Genomic DNA, 17,407 nt, shown 5'->3' on the forward strand with positions numbered 1-17,407 from the left:
TTTCCCACTTGGCACATGCTTGTAGATGTTACTCTGCTGGAAGTTCATGGCTTTGTAAATACTGTTTACACTTTAGATAGTGGTGTGTAAGCTTTGGGTAATTAGTCTTACACTGACATAAAATCTGCCTGAGTCTCTCGCTTTCTCACACACACACACACACACACACACACCCACAGTAGTTACTATATATAAGACTTGCTTGGATTCAGTTTGATGTCGCGGCTCATTAATTCATCAGGCACCGGATGTATAAATACAGCTGCACTATGCTCACCCTCAGGTGTTTCTTAGTCCCGTTCTATCTTTTCATCTGTCTTTGTAGCGATTTCGTGGCATTACACAGTTTTCCTGAGGAATGCAGCGGCGAGCAGACATTTGCACCTCTACTCCGAGGCATTTCAGGTCACGGCAGGGTGAGGATGCAGAGACGCAGACGGACTCTGTTCCTTCCTCTGTCATCCATCATAGACAACCACCCCCACACCTGCCACCACCGCGACCTCCAACCCCTCACTGCCTCCTGTGTGTGCTTCTCATTAGCGTTTTGGATAGAGGATTGGAACTAATTTTTTCCAGGGTACGAGGCTCGTAAAAGCTGACAGCTGCCCTCCGCCCCCACCACCCACAGAGAGAGGAAAATCAACTTAAAGAGCCACTGTACAGGGAACTGTACTCATTGACCTGATTGTGCTGTGAGCCTATGCCAAATGTCAGAGACCACGATGACAGTCTAATGGGACTTGAGTCATAAATATTTTAATTCCCAAACTGACTTTTTACTGCCCTGGACATAATTCTTTTCCACTAAATAATCTGATAAGAATGACTTAACACATGTAGTCCAAAACAGCCCATAAAGGAACGTCCTTTAAAAACTAAAGAAAGGAATGCAAGTTAACTGGAAACAATACGCAGTGCTGCTGTTATGTCTCTTATGATTTTCTCCCATGCTCATGAGGGAAATTGTGGATCAATAGGTTGATTTTAAATCAACAATCCCATCACTAACATGAGGAAAACTCCAGAGCCATAGACTCCAAAGATCAGTGAAGTTGCTCTGGCAGTTTTTGTTAGGCTAAAGGCTGAATGTGGGTCCCAATGACACATGGGTCAAGAAAGGTTAAGTTGAGAAACTATTAGGTTAGAGGAAGAGCAAATTTACAAATTTAATCTAAACTAATCTCACATTTGAGCATATCGTCAGGTTAATGGTTGTATTTTGTGAGTTCGTGCGTGTGTTTGTGTTTGTGTCAATGGCTGATTGACAAGGAAACTAATTGGAGTGTGGGTTTGCATTGGTATGTAGCTAAATGGTTAATTGGATTACTGAGTCACAAGATCCACGGACTTGTTGTTAAGAACAGCTGCATTACTATTTCCAACTCCAATTAATCAATACCACATCATGGGCAGCATAAATCAGCAGTGATTTTAAGGTTTAATCACCGAAAATCTGAAACATATTATACTCACAAGTGCAAAGCTAATTTAAAAATGCACAAAACCAATAAAATAACAGAGCCTAAATGGCCTAGAGGGAACTGTGCCATGCGGGGATGCCAGCATTCTATAAATTACTGTTACATCGTCTCCCAAAACAGATTTTCAAAAGATTTTGTCCCCAATAAATTAAAAAAAGAAAAAAGTAAGTATCCTACAGCTTCAAGCTGAGATAGTATGCAACAGGATTGATGCAGCAAAGAAAATGTGAAATTCATTAATGCACAAGATGCTGTTTTCTGCACTGATTAAGAAGTCGACAAGAACTAATAAGAGTAATGGAAATGTGTTGAGGGGAACCACAGCCCAGCCTCACAATCTTCAAGAACTTTAAGAATATTAACGTCTAAAACTCACACCAAAACAACAATGGAGCCATTTATTAACAATAAAGTATTCAGTTAAATTTTAATACAAGCACACACACACACACACACACACACACACACGGCCAGCAGCTGCCCCTGTTCGGGAACTTGTTAAACCAAGTGACCATGCACATCAATTAGTCACCTCATTAGCTGAACTGATTTGTTTTTCTTCAGTGGAAGAAAAAAAGTCACTTGTTGTTAAATCAAAAAGTTCAGCTATAAAAAAAGAAAAGAACAGAAGAAAGGTAAAGGTGCATCCGTCTGATGTTTCTTGTTCTAAAAGAGAACAGTATCGTGATTATTTCAAACAACAAAGCTTAGACTGGCTTTATTGTTTCGTCTGCAGCTAAAACAGGCACAAGAATAGACCTCCGTATTCAAATTCCTAAGCAAACGAAATAGTCAGGTACTACAAAACACACAGGTGGAACGCCAACAAAGCTGGAGGAAAAAAGTGTTTGAAGGAAATTTTGGTCTTTAAGATTGTATTCTGTCAACAATTCAAGGTCAGGTTAAGGAAAAGCATATTGCATAAAGCCCAGAATCAGTCCTTCAGACTCTGGAATTTTCCGTTGGTGTTGGCCTGCTCCAGGAATGCTACAGTAAGTTTGGGAATTTTATAAACATGTATTTAGAGCGTAGACCATTTCATTTGCTTTGTGAAGCTGGCAGCATGGCTAAGTGGAGCTTAGGAAAGAACACGTCCCAGAATAGGCAGAGGTGGGAGCGGGAAACCACACAGGAATGGCTGCTGAGAGCAAGGCCAAAAGGACAGGCACAGGGTTGGAGTTAGGAGTCCTTTAGCTTTGCTGTGGGATGCGACTGAAAGCGTTGAATGGAATGTTCTACAAGTGTGCGAAACCAGATTACAGGTTCCCCATGTTGTGAAGACTAAGCTCTTTCATGTGTAACCACATCCTGCTGTAGTTTCTCTATACAAGGCGGAAACGACTATTAAAGGTGTCGGCGTGCTGAAACGCAAGCAGAGAAAAGAAAACGCAGGACTGTTCGACACAGAGATCACATGACGTTCCTCGGTCCAGTCAAAAGTGACATAACTCCAGCCTGACCGATCTGTGTAAAAACACACCCAGTTAGATTATCCACACGTCTATTGTTACAGCCCTCACTAAACACTTGTGTCACAATTGTCTGCACAGGCAAACAAAGTCAGTGTGCAGGAGTGAGATATAGTACAGGCTTTTCTATATGCGTTTGCTTGTGAAATGAGGGTGTGCGGTCACCCGACCCTTTGATCCGACATGTGGGAGTCGCTCTCCATTAAGATGAGAATCGCAACTCATGTCGCTAATTACAGGAGGAAGCTAAGCTGAGGGTCAGGGTCTCCACCCACTTCGCCCTGCTTCAGCTCAATCCCACAGTCACTTGAGAATCAACAATGATCAGACAAGTTTGTGATATAAATAGAAAGGCAGAGCCGCTGCTCTGTTATTCCAGGTGCCCAAAGACCAAACCCTGGTCGGCAGCCTAATTTGTGGACTTGATGCTCCCTTAAAATTTTGGTTGCTGAAATATAGTAAGAACATATACATGGGCATGCAGATGTGCAGGGGATGGGAGCGTTCAGCATGACTGTTGGTATATGATTTGCAGGCACCAGTGGTTGCCACCATGTATATTGTATGACAGGGAAGTACCACTAAACTGGTGACCCAGCAAAGCAGTGTTGACTTTAGTGGCTGTGCAGCTGTGAATGCCAAGAAAGCCCAAAATAAAACAGATAATTTACAGAACAAGAAGAGGAAAAGCTGAAACATTTCCAGTGATTTCTGTTAAATACAGAACAAAGACATCTGACTCAAGAATTAATAATAAAAAAAAGCAGTATAACTGACAGAGATAACTGATTTTTGAACTGAAGAATACAACTCTTACGGTCGTGCTTCCTTAATGTTTGGGTGGCACATTAGTGCAGCTAAAATTGACATTACAAATAATACACTTTGAGCTGTTTCTCCAAAACTATCATCAGTAGATTTTACAGTTGTCAAAATCAATTGATTTACGGGACCCCCAGCAGGCCATTTCATGTCTCCAAACTTGGAGAGGACTAGAAGCAGTCATCCGATCAAGTGAGGCAATTTAATCAAGCAAAGCGATGAGCAGATATGCATTCACTTCTAAGAGCCCCAAAGCCACGTTGCTGCAGCACTCTTGTATTTTAAATCTGTCTTTTTTTTTTTTTTTGGGACTGAGGGACTGGCTGCCCTTTCAGAACCAAATTTCACAGCCCACAGCAAAGACTGCTCTCCGTCTGCCTGTTATGAGTAAACGAATTGAAATATTTTTCTTAGGTATGCATCATGACCGTGTGAGACCTTAGTCTATCCGGCAGGCTGTCACAGAGTTTACGAGCGCTGAACGCGCTTCGAAATGAGGTGGCTTTGAAATGAAGAAATGAAGCGTGAAGTAGAAAATTGGGCAAGTCTGACGCCACACAGTCAAAGTCAGGAGCGTAATCATCCTCATCAGCTAGTGAAGAAGTGATGCGAGGAACAATGTTCTTCTTTCTCTGTGATTTTTCTGTGGGTGATGTCAGTATTTGGCAAGAGACACAAAGTACTGGCACGTCACAGATGTGATGCACTCGAGGATTTCTCCTAATCTGAATGCTTTGTCAGCCAATTTTGGATAACAGCTATTAAAGGGCACTCGTGCTTGTGCAGTTTGTACATACCTTTTCTCGTCTTGCAGTCATGTAGGCACGACACCAGATGTCTTGCTACCCTGTCCTTATGGATAAAGAGCCTGCTGGGGGCCATTTTGACTGACCAGTGATTTTTTCCACATAACCCTACAAAAGAAGTCAAATGGAGGGGACCTTTTAAGTCTGACTTCTAGATTGGTTAATTGAACAAAAACAGCCATTGGGGCCAAGGGGGGCATCATATAAAAACATAGTTGTTGGTATAAGACTATAGATGTGAACAAAAGCTATATATAAATATACAGTGCTGTGCAAAGGTTTGGAGCCAAACCTCATTTCTTTTATTTTAAATATTTTATCAGGAAAATGGGAAAGAGTTGCAGCAATTTATTGAAATGTGCAAACATAAATGGAAATGCAGTATACAAGACTGTAAAATTCTAAAGAGCTTGACAGTCAATATTTGGAATGATCAGCTTTATTCTTCAATATAGCTTCAATAGAACTCTCTAGGGGAAGCCTTCTTGTCATCTTTTGAGTACTCTCCAGGGATAGTTTCTCAGGCTTCTTGAAAAGCTCTTTTTTAGATTTTGACTGATTTTTGTTCCATTCCCTGTCAAGATGATCCCACACTGCTTCGATAATGTTGAGCGGTCCCCAACCCCCGGGCCACGGACCAGTCCGTGAGTCGTTTGGTACCGGGCCGCGAGAGTTGAGGCTCAGGTGTGAAATTCATGGTTTTCAGGGTTTTTATCGTTTTTTGGCGTATTTTTTTTTAATCGTTTTAATCGTTTTTATTGTTAACTCAGTTTCCCTGGGTCTTTTCCCGTGTGTTATGGTACCGGTACTGGTTTTATACCTTAAAGTTCGGTTTGTGAAAATATTGTCGGACATAAACCGGTCCGTGGCGCAAAAACGGTTGGGGACCGCTGGTCTAGACTGTGGGGAGGCCAATCAATGACTGATACTCATCCATTCTGTGTTTTTTCTTTATTCAGCTTTGCTTTTACTGCATTGGCAGTGTGGTTTGGATCACTATCATGGTGAAAATTGAACATGTTCCTGTCTCCATAACTCAATCACTGTTTGAGTCATAAATATATATTATATATTGGATGGAACTGCATATTAGTTGGTAATGAAAATGTCTTAAAAGTCCTTCAAATTTCTTAACACTTTTAGATACAAATATTGGTACACCCATATGTACAACAGCAACAACACCAACTATCCCATTAAAAGCCAACCGCAAGCAGGGTAACTACTCACCCTTTGTTACTTTGCACCAGCTTAGACTCATAAACACACACCAGATGTGGAAATGCATCTTGCACAAAGGGCTGTTCCCCACTGCTACACCAACACAAAACTGGTGACAACTGAGCCATACACAGCTGGAAATGACTGAAAGATCATAGTTTCATTACTCAATTAAACAATTGCCTTGTTGTGAGCACTAAGATCCTATAAATACACATGGTTTTGTCTGTCATCTGGCTTCAAACTGGTCTTTTTATAATTAAAAACAAAACTTCTACTAACTAAGCGTTTTGACTGTAACTGTGAAATTAGGGCTTTGTTATTCCGGAAACAGAACAAAAACAGTTGCTTTTTCTTTTACTATTCAAGCAAAAAAGACCTTGTTTCGTTTGCTTTATTACAGTGTTTTTCGGCAAGATCACAATTATTACTCTTTAAATTTACCACCACATTCTCTCTGGGGACACAAGGTTCTGCTTGAAGCTACGAAAAGACACAAAAACACCCTGCTTTAATTGTTTGTTTACAATACAGCTCCCTTGGCCTTGAGCCTAGACCAAGCTAAAACAGTTTTTGAAAAAAAAAAAGAACGCATTTTTTTGCAACATGCAACTGCTTGTTTGTGGTTTGGTGGCCTGTTGCTGTGTTTATCTGATAATGGTTTTCCTGGTGATATGTGGGAAACATAACCAAAAAACAACCAAAAAAATTTGAATTTTTGTGAACAACCAGTTATGAGTCTTAAGCTCTTCTTTATTTTCTTTCATGCATACTGTTGGGATGCTCATGTTAAACATGGTCAAAGTTTCAGACCATCAGGCCTGCACATGACCAAGTTATTCCTGTGAGACAACAGCTTGGGCTTCAGACTGTTGTAATCGGTTTCAGTAGCTTCACCCAGCTGCGGTTCAAATCTTCTGTTTATAAAGGGGAACCAATCAAAATTAAGTTGGCTTAAAGGAAAAATTTCCAGACAATGAAAGGTTCTAAAACAGCTTCTTTCAGATAGTACAAGCCTTCAGTTCATCCCTTAGGGCCAAGAATAAGATGAACAAGGAATATTTTGCACTATGAATCATGCATAACTGCTCTGATAAAGTATAAAAGTAGAAGCTGGAATGAGGGGCATAATTGGTCCCCTTGAATATTTTTCATTAACACACGTATATGTTATTGCAACCGTGTGGCTGCTGAAGCTTTAAACACCCTACACCCATCTTTTGGGGATCAGTGGTGATGCTTCTGAGTCATGTTTGAGGCATAGCATAGATAAACATGTCAAAAAACAAAGAGCTGGGTGCGTACTCATGCCTTTCTGTACATAATAAAAAAATCTGGTGTTTTTCTGTTTTTCTTGGCATGTCATGCTGTTAGTCATGAAGGGTTCTTTTCCCACATACCCACTGATCAAACTAGAAAAGCAGCCTTTAGCCAGAGAAACAGCTGCCGTTAAATGCCAAGGAACTTTGCTTCATACATGTAAGTGTCACACAGAATTTCAAAAATGGCTCATGAGTCTTAAACCTGAAGAATTTTCTCCTACTGGGTGTGTTTTCACAGAGTGCCGGCTATCTGTTTGCTTTAGGTTTTATGCTTGGATGTGCGTGTAGCCACCAAGAAAGCCTGGAGTCTTGAAGATTTATAGATGCACAGAACAGCTAGCTTGAAAGGATATGAAAAAGAATCAGGAAAAATGTCGGAATAATGCTAGAAAAGAATGACTCAAACATGCAGGGAAAATTAAACACGGTCACACTCAACGATACAAAACCCAAGTTTGCAGTCTGTAAGTTAGGGGAAGTCTGAATTTGAACCAGGAAACAGTTAGTTTAGATTAATGTATAGCGTGAAAGCAATGGGAAACAGAAGGCCTTGCTTTAATCAAGGGTGAAAAAAAACAAAACACTTTTAGTCCATCTGAATCTCACTTATTAGATTTAGAGATGCAGATCAACAGATTTTATTATCTTCTGACAGAGCCGGACTAGCTGTTTTCCTATTTCCTGTCACTGTTTCCTGTTTTATGATAAGCTAAGCAAGTCGGCCACTGGCTGAAGCTCATGCATAAACACGACAGCAGTATCGATTTTCTTATCCAACTCTTGGCAAGAAAGCAAATGTGCATTTTCCCAAATGTCAATGTACTCTCCTCAACCACATATCATATTATGGTCTCTTAAACCCTGTAAGGAGAAAAACAGAGCATGCAAGCTCTCAGACGAAAATCCATGAATGTCTGTGGTGTGCTATGTAAATCGCCTTCTGCCACGTGCCCTGTGGGGGTGTTTGGGGGGTGGATAAAGTTCTGGATGGAAAAATAGGAAAATGCTAGAATGGGATGTAAGAGAAAGGGTAAGAAAAAAAGAGCTATATAAAGGAGGAATGAGAGAGAGTTTGTGATTTATTACATTTCGTTGTGTGGCACAAAACAGATTCAGGAAAAGCAGGTGTTATACTATACAGCACACAGGAAATGAAAAGAAAGTCAGGAGGAAGGTATCATGAGGGGTGGAGTGAGAGACAGTGAACAGGAAGTATTATTACCTAATCAGTTTGTGAGCCCTTTCTGGAGGTCAGCAGAAGAAGATGAATTGCAATATCTGAAATCTAGGGGTTTTCCAACGATCTTTGCAAAATGCCTTCAACAGAGAAAAGCACACAGATTCCACCAGGAAGCCCACTCATGCACATACACACACACACTGTTACAGCAGCCCCTAGATATGGAGTACATATGCACTCATCTGAATGTTAATGAAAATTAGGAACTCATTCATGAGTTATCTAAAATAATACCTGATGGATCTAATGATTAAAAAGTATATTGGATATATACAGGAGTGTGATGGTGCTTTATTGCTTCCTGACAGATGTGCTGGCTCAGAAATTCATCCAGCTGTGGAAAAAAAATCATCGTCTTTTCAGCGATGGCGAGAGATACATGCATTCCTCTTTATATTTTTATAAGCTATGACAGCACTTTAATAATAACAATGTGTGTGTCGGCGTACGTCTGTCAAGCATTCGCGCACACGCACAGAACCACTCGAGTCTCAGATCTAATATCTGGTAGCTGTCTATCTCTCGCAGTAGCAGCATTTCTCATCAGACTTCGCTCACCAGCAAGGCCGGGATAGAGCTGACGCTTGGTCCTGCAGAACAAACAGACTGCATAAAGCACGCCTGTGTGGTGCTAAGTCTCACACTGAAGTGAGGGGGAGAAGAAGAGAGAAGAAGAGAGAAACATAAAGGCTTTTCAAAGAATGATGAGACGGAGGTAGATGTAACAGCAATGCACAGCGAAATGATGAAATGGAATAAGAGACTTATAGTGCAGAAAAAGTTTGGTTCTTGTAATAGCTTTTTGGAAAGCCTTGTCAAAACTGAGACCATGTCATAAAATATTTCCAGAAGGGGGGGAAAATGTGAGAGCCCTACACAGTATGTGACTGTGGTCAACTGAAGCATGCGACTTTTCTCATGGGCCCCAACAAAAGACCTTTCTAGGACTTTTACAGTGCTCTGTTTGACACAGAGAGGTGTGATTTCAGCACAGACGTGATCCATTCCAGATATAAGGTACACTACTGACATATGTAATGGTCAGTTAGCCATGTGAGCAAGTTTATCCACTATTCATATCTACTTATTCATCAAGAAAAAAAAGCTAGCAAGTGGTGTTTTTGTAACTTTTCTAACTAGTCTTCAGGAATAGTAATAATAGTTCTAGAAGGGCACTCAAAGCTCTTCTTTGATGGCTGCCTTCACTCTATCAAAATGATCCCACACGGCTTTAATAATGTTGAGGTCCCGGCTCTGAGGAGGCTAAACCATGACTGATAGTGTTCCATGTTGTGTTTTTCTATTCAGGTATACTTTTACTATACTGACAATGTGTTTGGGATCATTGTCATGGATCCTTCTAAAAAAAAAAAAAAAGACGCTGTTAGGAATCAGATGCTTTTCAAATGGCATTGTACAGTGGTTTAAACCATGACGGTACTTTTCTACAGTCATAATTCCATACAGTTTGAAAATATCCCCAATATTACTGGTTGAAAAGTAGATCAGAATCATCAAAGATCCTCTAACATGTTTTAAAGATGGCTGTAGACACACTCTTTCCTGATTTCATACTGTCAACGATTTGAATTGAATTTAGATTCATCACTCTACGAGACCTGTTGCCACATATTTCCAGTTGGGATTCTATAAAGTTGGCATACCTCAGCCTTTTCTCCCCGTTTCCCTTCCTTAAAAATAGCTTCTTGACAGCCACCCTTCCACTGAGATCATTTTTGATGAGGCTTCAGCGAACAGCAGTTGGAATAGGGGCCAGATGCATCTCTCAGGTCCTCTGTCGTGTCTTTGCTGGATTTCATAAGGACATGACTTTCAGACAATGCTCATTTTATATAGATCGTTTCTTTCAGGCCTGTCACTTATTCATTTGTCCTCCACTTGTCCAGCTTCATCAGATTTTTTTAAATAGACACACTGCACAGCGTGTTGAGATATGCCAGGTTTTCAGGCAATAGCACTTTGGAAATAACGTGCTGGTGCAAAAATAGTATTTTGTGCCTGTCAACCTGTCTTACATGAAGTGAATACAGTTACACAACATGGTACCTAAAGATACTATTTTAAATGGGTTCGTTGATAAGTTCTCAGTTATGGGCGGACACAACATTGGTTCAACGTTTAAGTTAAGAGCTTTTTTCATGCTTGAATGATTCACAGGTAAGTGTTAAGTGGTTTAACAAAAAAAACATATTAAGATAGTATGTCCTCTGAAAATGGGCAGGCAAGAGGACTGGTCTAAAAATAAGTGAAAGAGCAGTCAGTGTCCACAGAAAACTTTGAAAGAGCTTCAGAAAGCCAGGAGAACTATTGCTCAAGACCAGTTTTTTTAAAAATGACGAGTCGGGCTACTTGTAAGCGAAATATTTTAAAAAATGAGGGGTAACTCAACACTTTTGCAAAGTATTGTAAAAATAAGTGTCATAAAATAAATCTTAAACATAACTGTAGCAATTGAAATTTCATAGACATAGAAATCTACCATAAACTGCCAGTAAAGGAATACAAAGGACCCTACGAAGCTTAGAAAGAAGGTGACTGGACTTTAAGTATACTTGACCTGGATGATGGAGAACCTACACAGACAACACAAAGGAGCCAAAATCCATTGAGTTTTTCCACAAAAAAAAAAAGCTAGTCGGATATCTTAATGAGGTAACTGCTTCGTTTTAATTAAGCTAATTTATCATCATTATAATCATATTTTGGAAATGTTTTTCTAGCTTAATTGCAACTTCGGAAGAATTAAATTCATCCAAACCATGAGTCTCCCTCTCTGGATTTAACTGTTTTCCATAAACAGCAGTGATGTGCAGCTGTAGAGTACAGTAGCTGCCAGTGGGCATGTGCTTCACATACGTAGAGTATGTGTTCTTCTGTACTTAGACTTGGTCCAATCAGAAAATGGGCATGGGCATGCACATGAAGGTCGCTGCCTTGTCAGCTTCACATGTATGCGATGAGTGCCTTTATGCACGTGTGTGTATTCGCATGTGTCACCGAAACCCCCAAACCACTCACTAATCACACAGTAGATGGTGGCAGGGCCCTGACCTCCAAGCATGCATCATCTGTTACATAAATACTCATTTGAAGGAAACTGCTGTCAGCTTCCATCGGTCTAGAGAACTGGTCAGTGCCAGGTTAAACCACTGCTGGATCAGGACATGGCCACTCCCTTGTTTTGGGCTCTCTTGTCTCGGAATATGTGCATGTGAGTGAATGTGGAAGTTAGGGGGCACAAAAAAAAGAAAGTGCATGCGTCTGTGTGAGTGTGTTTCACAGCGTATGAAAAAAGGGAAAAATGTTTGCGTATTTTAAAATGCAAGTCAAGGACATTTCACAGTGCTTGGTAACAGAAGCCACAGGATGTGCGTCTGCAGCAGACCACCTTGTACCACATGACATCATTCCATCCTGACGCTCCACGCACACAAGCAGGGACGCTCGCTTCTCAATGTGCGCTATTATTTCCGTATTCTCATCAGGTGCCAAATAAAGCGCACTTGCCATGTGTGGACCACATGTTGGTGACGCTGATCTGAGCCAGTGAAGAAGAGAACTTTAGCACACTTGTTGAATAACACTTGAGAAATCAGATATCGCGCTTGCGTAATCAAAAACATGTTCACGGCAAATCAGTCGCGCTGAACAACTTTTTAATATGGAGATTAAAAAAACTGTGTAATCAACAAAAGTGAAATGGAGTGACAATGTTTGAACAGTTTGGTTAAAATGCAGTGACAGGCAGTTGGCACCTGAATGGACCACAGTGGCCAGAAAGTGAGTAAAGAGCAACAACTGAACAATAAACAACAGATGGCAGCTCGCACTTCCAAGAACAGCAAAGCAGTGTTTGTAGATGAAGGCCTCCGAACAGGCTGCTTACTGCAGTTAAAATTGGGGAATTTCAAAGTCTAGGAATCAGATTTAAAGGCAAATCCCAAACGTTAACCAGTTTGTAGTGTTTACCTGACCCAACAGTTGCTATTACATCCAAATCTATAAAAAGAAACTATTAAGATGAGCAGGTCGGAACCAAATTACTTGACTGAGGATGTAAATCATGCCAAACCTAAGTGACAGTTAAAGACATACTCAAGAGTAGCTACCAGCTGACGCATATATGTACTTTGTGGTTATGTAAATATTTGACATAAGTGTAATTATCCACTAAACAAGGCTGGTATTTGAGATAATTCTGTCATATAAGGCTCACTTTATAAACTGTAGTTTAGTCAGCTGACAGTCATTTATTAGACATTGAGTGTCATATTAACGAATGGGCTGTAAAGTACTGATCAAATTCTTTTAATTCTAAGTACAATTTTTGCGATGAGCGCCAACACTTTTAGCATAATAACAAAACAGATGCTTCGGTTGGTATAGAAAAGATTTCATTAGATAGTTCAGTTCCAGCAGAGCTACTCCAACTCTCAATCAAGTGTCTTCATCATAGGTGGATTTTTTTCTAAAACTTGGTTTCTGGACAGAATCTGGACGGAAAAGGGTGGAGTGCCCACTCCGGGTCGGGGATGAGTTCCTGCCCCAAGTGGAGGAGTTCAAGTATCTCGGGGTCTTGTTCGTGAGTGATGGGAGAAGGGAGCCGGAGATCGACAGACGGATTGGTGCTGCGGCTGCAGTGATGCGGACGCTGCACCGGTCCGTCGTGGTGAAGAGGGAGCTGAGTGTAAAAGCAAAGCTCTCAATTTACCGGTCGATCTATGTCCCTACCCTCACCTATGGCCATGAGCTGTGGGTAGTGACCGAAAGAACGAGATCGCGGATACAAGCGGCGGAAATTAGATTCCTCCGAAGGGTGGCTGGCCTCTCCCTTAGAAACAGGGTGAGAAGTTCAGCCATCCGGGAGGGGCTCAGAGTAGAGCCACTGCTCCTCCACATCGAAAGGAGCCAGCTGAGATGGTTCGGGCATCTGACAAGGATGCCTCCTGGGCGCCTCCTGGGTGAGGTGTTCCGGGCATGTCCCACCAGGAGGAGGCCCCGAGGCAGACCCAGGACACGGTGGAGAGATTATATCTCTCGGCTGGCCTGAGAACGCCTTGGTGTCCCCCCAGATAAGCTCAAGGAGGTGGCTGGGGAGAGGGAGGTCTGGGCTTCTCTGCTTAGGCTGCTGCCCCTGCGACCCGGCCCGGATAAAGCGGAAGATGGATGGATGGATGGATGGTTGGTTGGTTGGTTTCTGGCCCAGTGTCCAAACTCACTTTTGCCATTATAGAGACTCTGACCATGATTCTACTAATGTCTGTCCAATTAAAGATAAAATAAAAAGTGCATGGAGATCTTGGAGCATAGACCCCTGCTCAGATTGTGCAGTAGTGACAATACCAGTCAGCAGTCTATGAAAAGGCTCACAAAGCAAGACAGACAGCCATTTATGTTCATATGCACAGTCACATGGTCACTCGCTAATCCATTCATCCATATACTTCCGCTTATCCAATTCAGGGTTAAACAAGATGGGGTAGATCCAAGACAAGTCGCCAATCTGTCGCAGGACTAACACAAAGAGACAGACAACCGTTTATGCTCACATCCACACTTATGGCCAATTTTGAATAACAAAAAAAACTTAATATACATTCCCCTTGAATGGTGAGAAAACCTTCGCAGGCACACGGAGAACTCCAGAAAGGCTCCAGAAAACCACAATGTCTTAAGCCCAGGAACTCCCTGTAAGTTGTCAGGGCTTTATGTTTTACAGTCATTTATAATTAACCTTTTTTTTTTTTCCAACTAATGCTAGTAATTAGCGTACAAAGACAAATATCACTGTGGATTTCAACAATAGCTAACAGTTACCACAGTATATTAAATTTAACTGGTTATGATAAAGAATCTTTCATAATACACATGGTATTGTTAGCTTCTGAGTATATTTTAGTCATTTCCCTTTTTAACCATGCCTTCTTACTTCACCACTTCTCTGTCAATGAAACCCAAACCACAAGCTTTAAGGAGAAGCAGTGAAGAAATATATGCCAATTATGGGTCATTAGAACATAATTTTCGTCATAAAGTGGGTTCCCTTGTATTAACAGTGGATTGCCAAGAGTACTCCTTCGCTGGTTGTCATCAGGGGCAGAGGGAAAGGGCATTAGAAAGGCTTACAGGTGCTAAATGTGCTGTGCCGTGTTAAGGCGTGGTCACATTTTGGCCCTTATCACATCTAGGTTAGAGGCGGCACACTAAAACCTTGTACTGTATCCACCTTCCCAGCAGGAACACTGCTTAGTCTGACAGATCTTGCTCACTCTCACACACACACACACACACATATCACTACTGTACACAGGCATGCAAGGCAGAGGCAAACAAACACGGCATCGACCCGCCGACGCTGTTGATTTATGCGCGGTGGTGGAGCAGCAAGGCCTTAAGGTGAGAGAAACTCTCTTACCCTCGACTGGCCTCTTGGAAACACGGGCATGCCTTCAAATTCAGGCCAAATATTAAGTCAGAGAACTGCAGCAAGAAATAACTAGCCTTCATTCATAAACACCATCTGACGGTCAGCTTGTTGTCATTTGAGGGCAGCTAGGACAATTAGCTCTTAATTGTGGCTAGGCTGTTTGGTTGTGAATGGCTGGCATTCATTCATGGTCTGTGACTGGCATGCAGCTTAAAAACATGTTGAAAACTGAACCCGGTACTGAGTAATGAGTTGATATGGGCCGTAAAACTACTGAACATTGCATCCTTACCCAATTTCGGAACTATTGGCTTAGTCAGTGTTGTCTGGATCCTAGTTATATTCTCACCTCAATACATGTACTATATTTAGGAAACATCAGGACCAAGCCGCACAACAGCGGTGCTCTTCCATGTGTCTAACTGCAACTGCGAGCAGGTCGTGGTCATTTTTGGTCACATCCTGCTGGTCACGGTTCAAAAACGCAGACAGTCTGCACCGACCTGTAATTGCTGTGTCAGTTGTGAGATTTTGTGCGGGCAAATGCTTGTAGCTCGCCCTATAAATATAAAGGCAGGAATCTGTCTGACTCATTAAGATTCTAGTCTGGGAGGTGGCACTGTCAGAGGGATTTCAGAAGGAGAAAACAGAGGGAGAGAAGAGATAAAGGAAGCAGTAAAGTAAAGGACATCTGGCAAATGAGGATATAGTGCCAAGCGGGACGCCATACATTTCCATCCGGTACCCTGAAAAGCACTTAATATTCCACAGCATAAACATCGACCGGATCACACAAACTCTTTTAAAGCTCGACTCGAGGGGCGTGGCTTCCATCTCTGCAGAGCAACACAGCCGGGGAAGCTTGAATTGTTTTTTGAAGAGAATAACCCACATGAGTCCAGTTTGAGCTGGTCCTTCAACCCCTTTATTTAGACCAACCCAGAGGGTTCCTCTACTCTTATAAATAGACCGACACGGCACCAGCTTGTACAGCATAGCATGTGATTAAGCAATGGGTACCTCTCCATTAATGCACATTTGGTACAGATTGTCCGCAGCCGAATCACTGGTGTGGTATTAACTGTGTACATTTATTACCTCATTTTATTTTGAGGTCCTTATACTGTAATGGAGCATTTTTAGGTTTCTTCTGAAAAGAAAGAGCCCCCTTTCTACAACACTACATTTATCTGACAGCTACAGCATTTCTACACAAAACACCATAACTGATTAAAAACCTGGAACAAAATAGAATAAAACTGTTAACCTACACATGTAATGCAGCTTGCACGTAACTGTAAAGGCAATAATCTTTTATACTGGATACTACTGAATACTGTATACTAATAATGTCCTGTACAAGCTCTGAATAATACTTTCACCAGTGGGTGGCAAAAAAGAAAGAGTCAAACAGGAACTATCATGATTGAAAAAGTCAAAGATAGGTGTCAAAAATGGCATTTCCTCAAATGGCTACTTATGGCTCCAAAATAGTCATAACACTAAAACTGAAACTTCACTAATGATGGCTACATTTATACATTTTATATACTGTCTTAAAGCACAACAGATCATGTGATCATCTGCCACCATCTCATCCTATACTTTGTACTGTCAAACAAACTTTCTCTGTGGTTTTCCTCCTCCATATTTAACATCCTTCGCTCAGTATGTCCACTATCCCTCCTCTGCACATGTCCAAACCATCTCAGAGCTGCACTCACTTCCTCTTTGCTAATCCTCTGCACTTCCTGATTCATTAACTTTCCTCTCTCCTTCCTCACTTTCATTTTCCCCACTCATCAAAGCACTCCTTCTCAGCTCACTCTCTTCACTTGTTAGTACATTTCCATCTATATCTTTAATCGTCCTAACCTGCTGCCCATCTTTTCCAGCTCGATTTCTGACTAGCCAATTGATACAAGTCATCTTCTTCTTCATCAGTGTTCACCCTCACACACACACCTGAGTAAAAGCCTTTGGCACCTCTCATTTTGCCGCAGCCCTAGACTTCCAGTACTCCTCTCTACGTTACAAGACATGAGACAGAAAAAAAAAAAAAACAGGGCTAAAGTTAACCTGCATGTTTTCAGTGACGCAAGTTTTTGCTCATATGTAAAATAACTCAGACAAAATGCTGTGTAACTCCGATGTAATGCCAAAGATAAAGCAAACGTACTTGGTCCTGCACTTCCCCTTTTTTTCCACAATGTTTTCTATGTTTACCACTCACTAAAGTGCACTGGGCTACCATCTGCGAGTGCTGGCTCAGGCTAAGCCTGGCCTTAAAGATCAAGCTTCTCTTTAATTTAGCAATGTGGGCTGAGCTACGCTAGCTGGTGGGGTGAGTGGTTTTCTTCAGCCCTTCAAAAACACCTCATTAGAATTGAATGGCTAATTATAGAAAAGATGACACTAAGCTCCATGCTGAATGTGAAACAACCTGTTATGAAATGCACAAGTGAGAGACAGAAAAGTTTTGAGGGTCGTCTTCGCTGTCGAGCAAAGAGGCTCAAACACTCTGGCATGACTTCTCTTTCATGCTCCGAACCCAGACATAAATATGCGCTAGTGCATTCGCAAAATTGTGGACGT

The 17,407-nt window shown here is 41.5% G+C and overlaps 1 protein-coding gene across 2 annotated transcripts in view; it reads right to left on the reverse strand.

Moving 5' to 3' along the window:
* usta (uronyl 2-sulfotransferase a) overlaps positions 1-17,407 on the reverse strand; it is a 61,241-nt gene that overhangs the window by 30,909 nt on the left and 12,925 nt on the right. Inside the window, exon 2 of one of the 2 annotated variants that reach the window (XM_005454667.4) lies at positions 4,573-4,689. The exons of the other annotated variant lie outside the window; for it this stretch is intronic. Within the exon in view, the coding sequence (XP_005454724.1) occupies positions 4,573-4,689 (117 nt within the window). The remainder of the gene's footprint in view (positions 1-4,572; positions 4,690-17,407) is intronic. 2 annotated transcript variants of the gene reach the window in all.

This window comes from Oreochromis niloticus, linkage group LG15 (genome assembly GCF_001858045.2).
Source record: "Oreochromis niloticus isolate F11D_XX linkage group LG15, O_niloticus_UMD_NMBU, whole genome shotgun sequence".
Classification (NCBI taxonomy): domain Eukaryota; kingdom Metazoa; phylum Chordata; class Actinopteri; order Cichliformes; family Cichlidae; genus Oreochromis; species Oreochromis niloticus.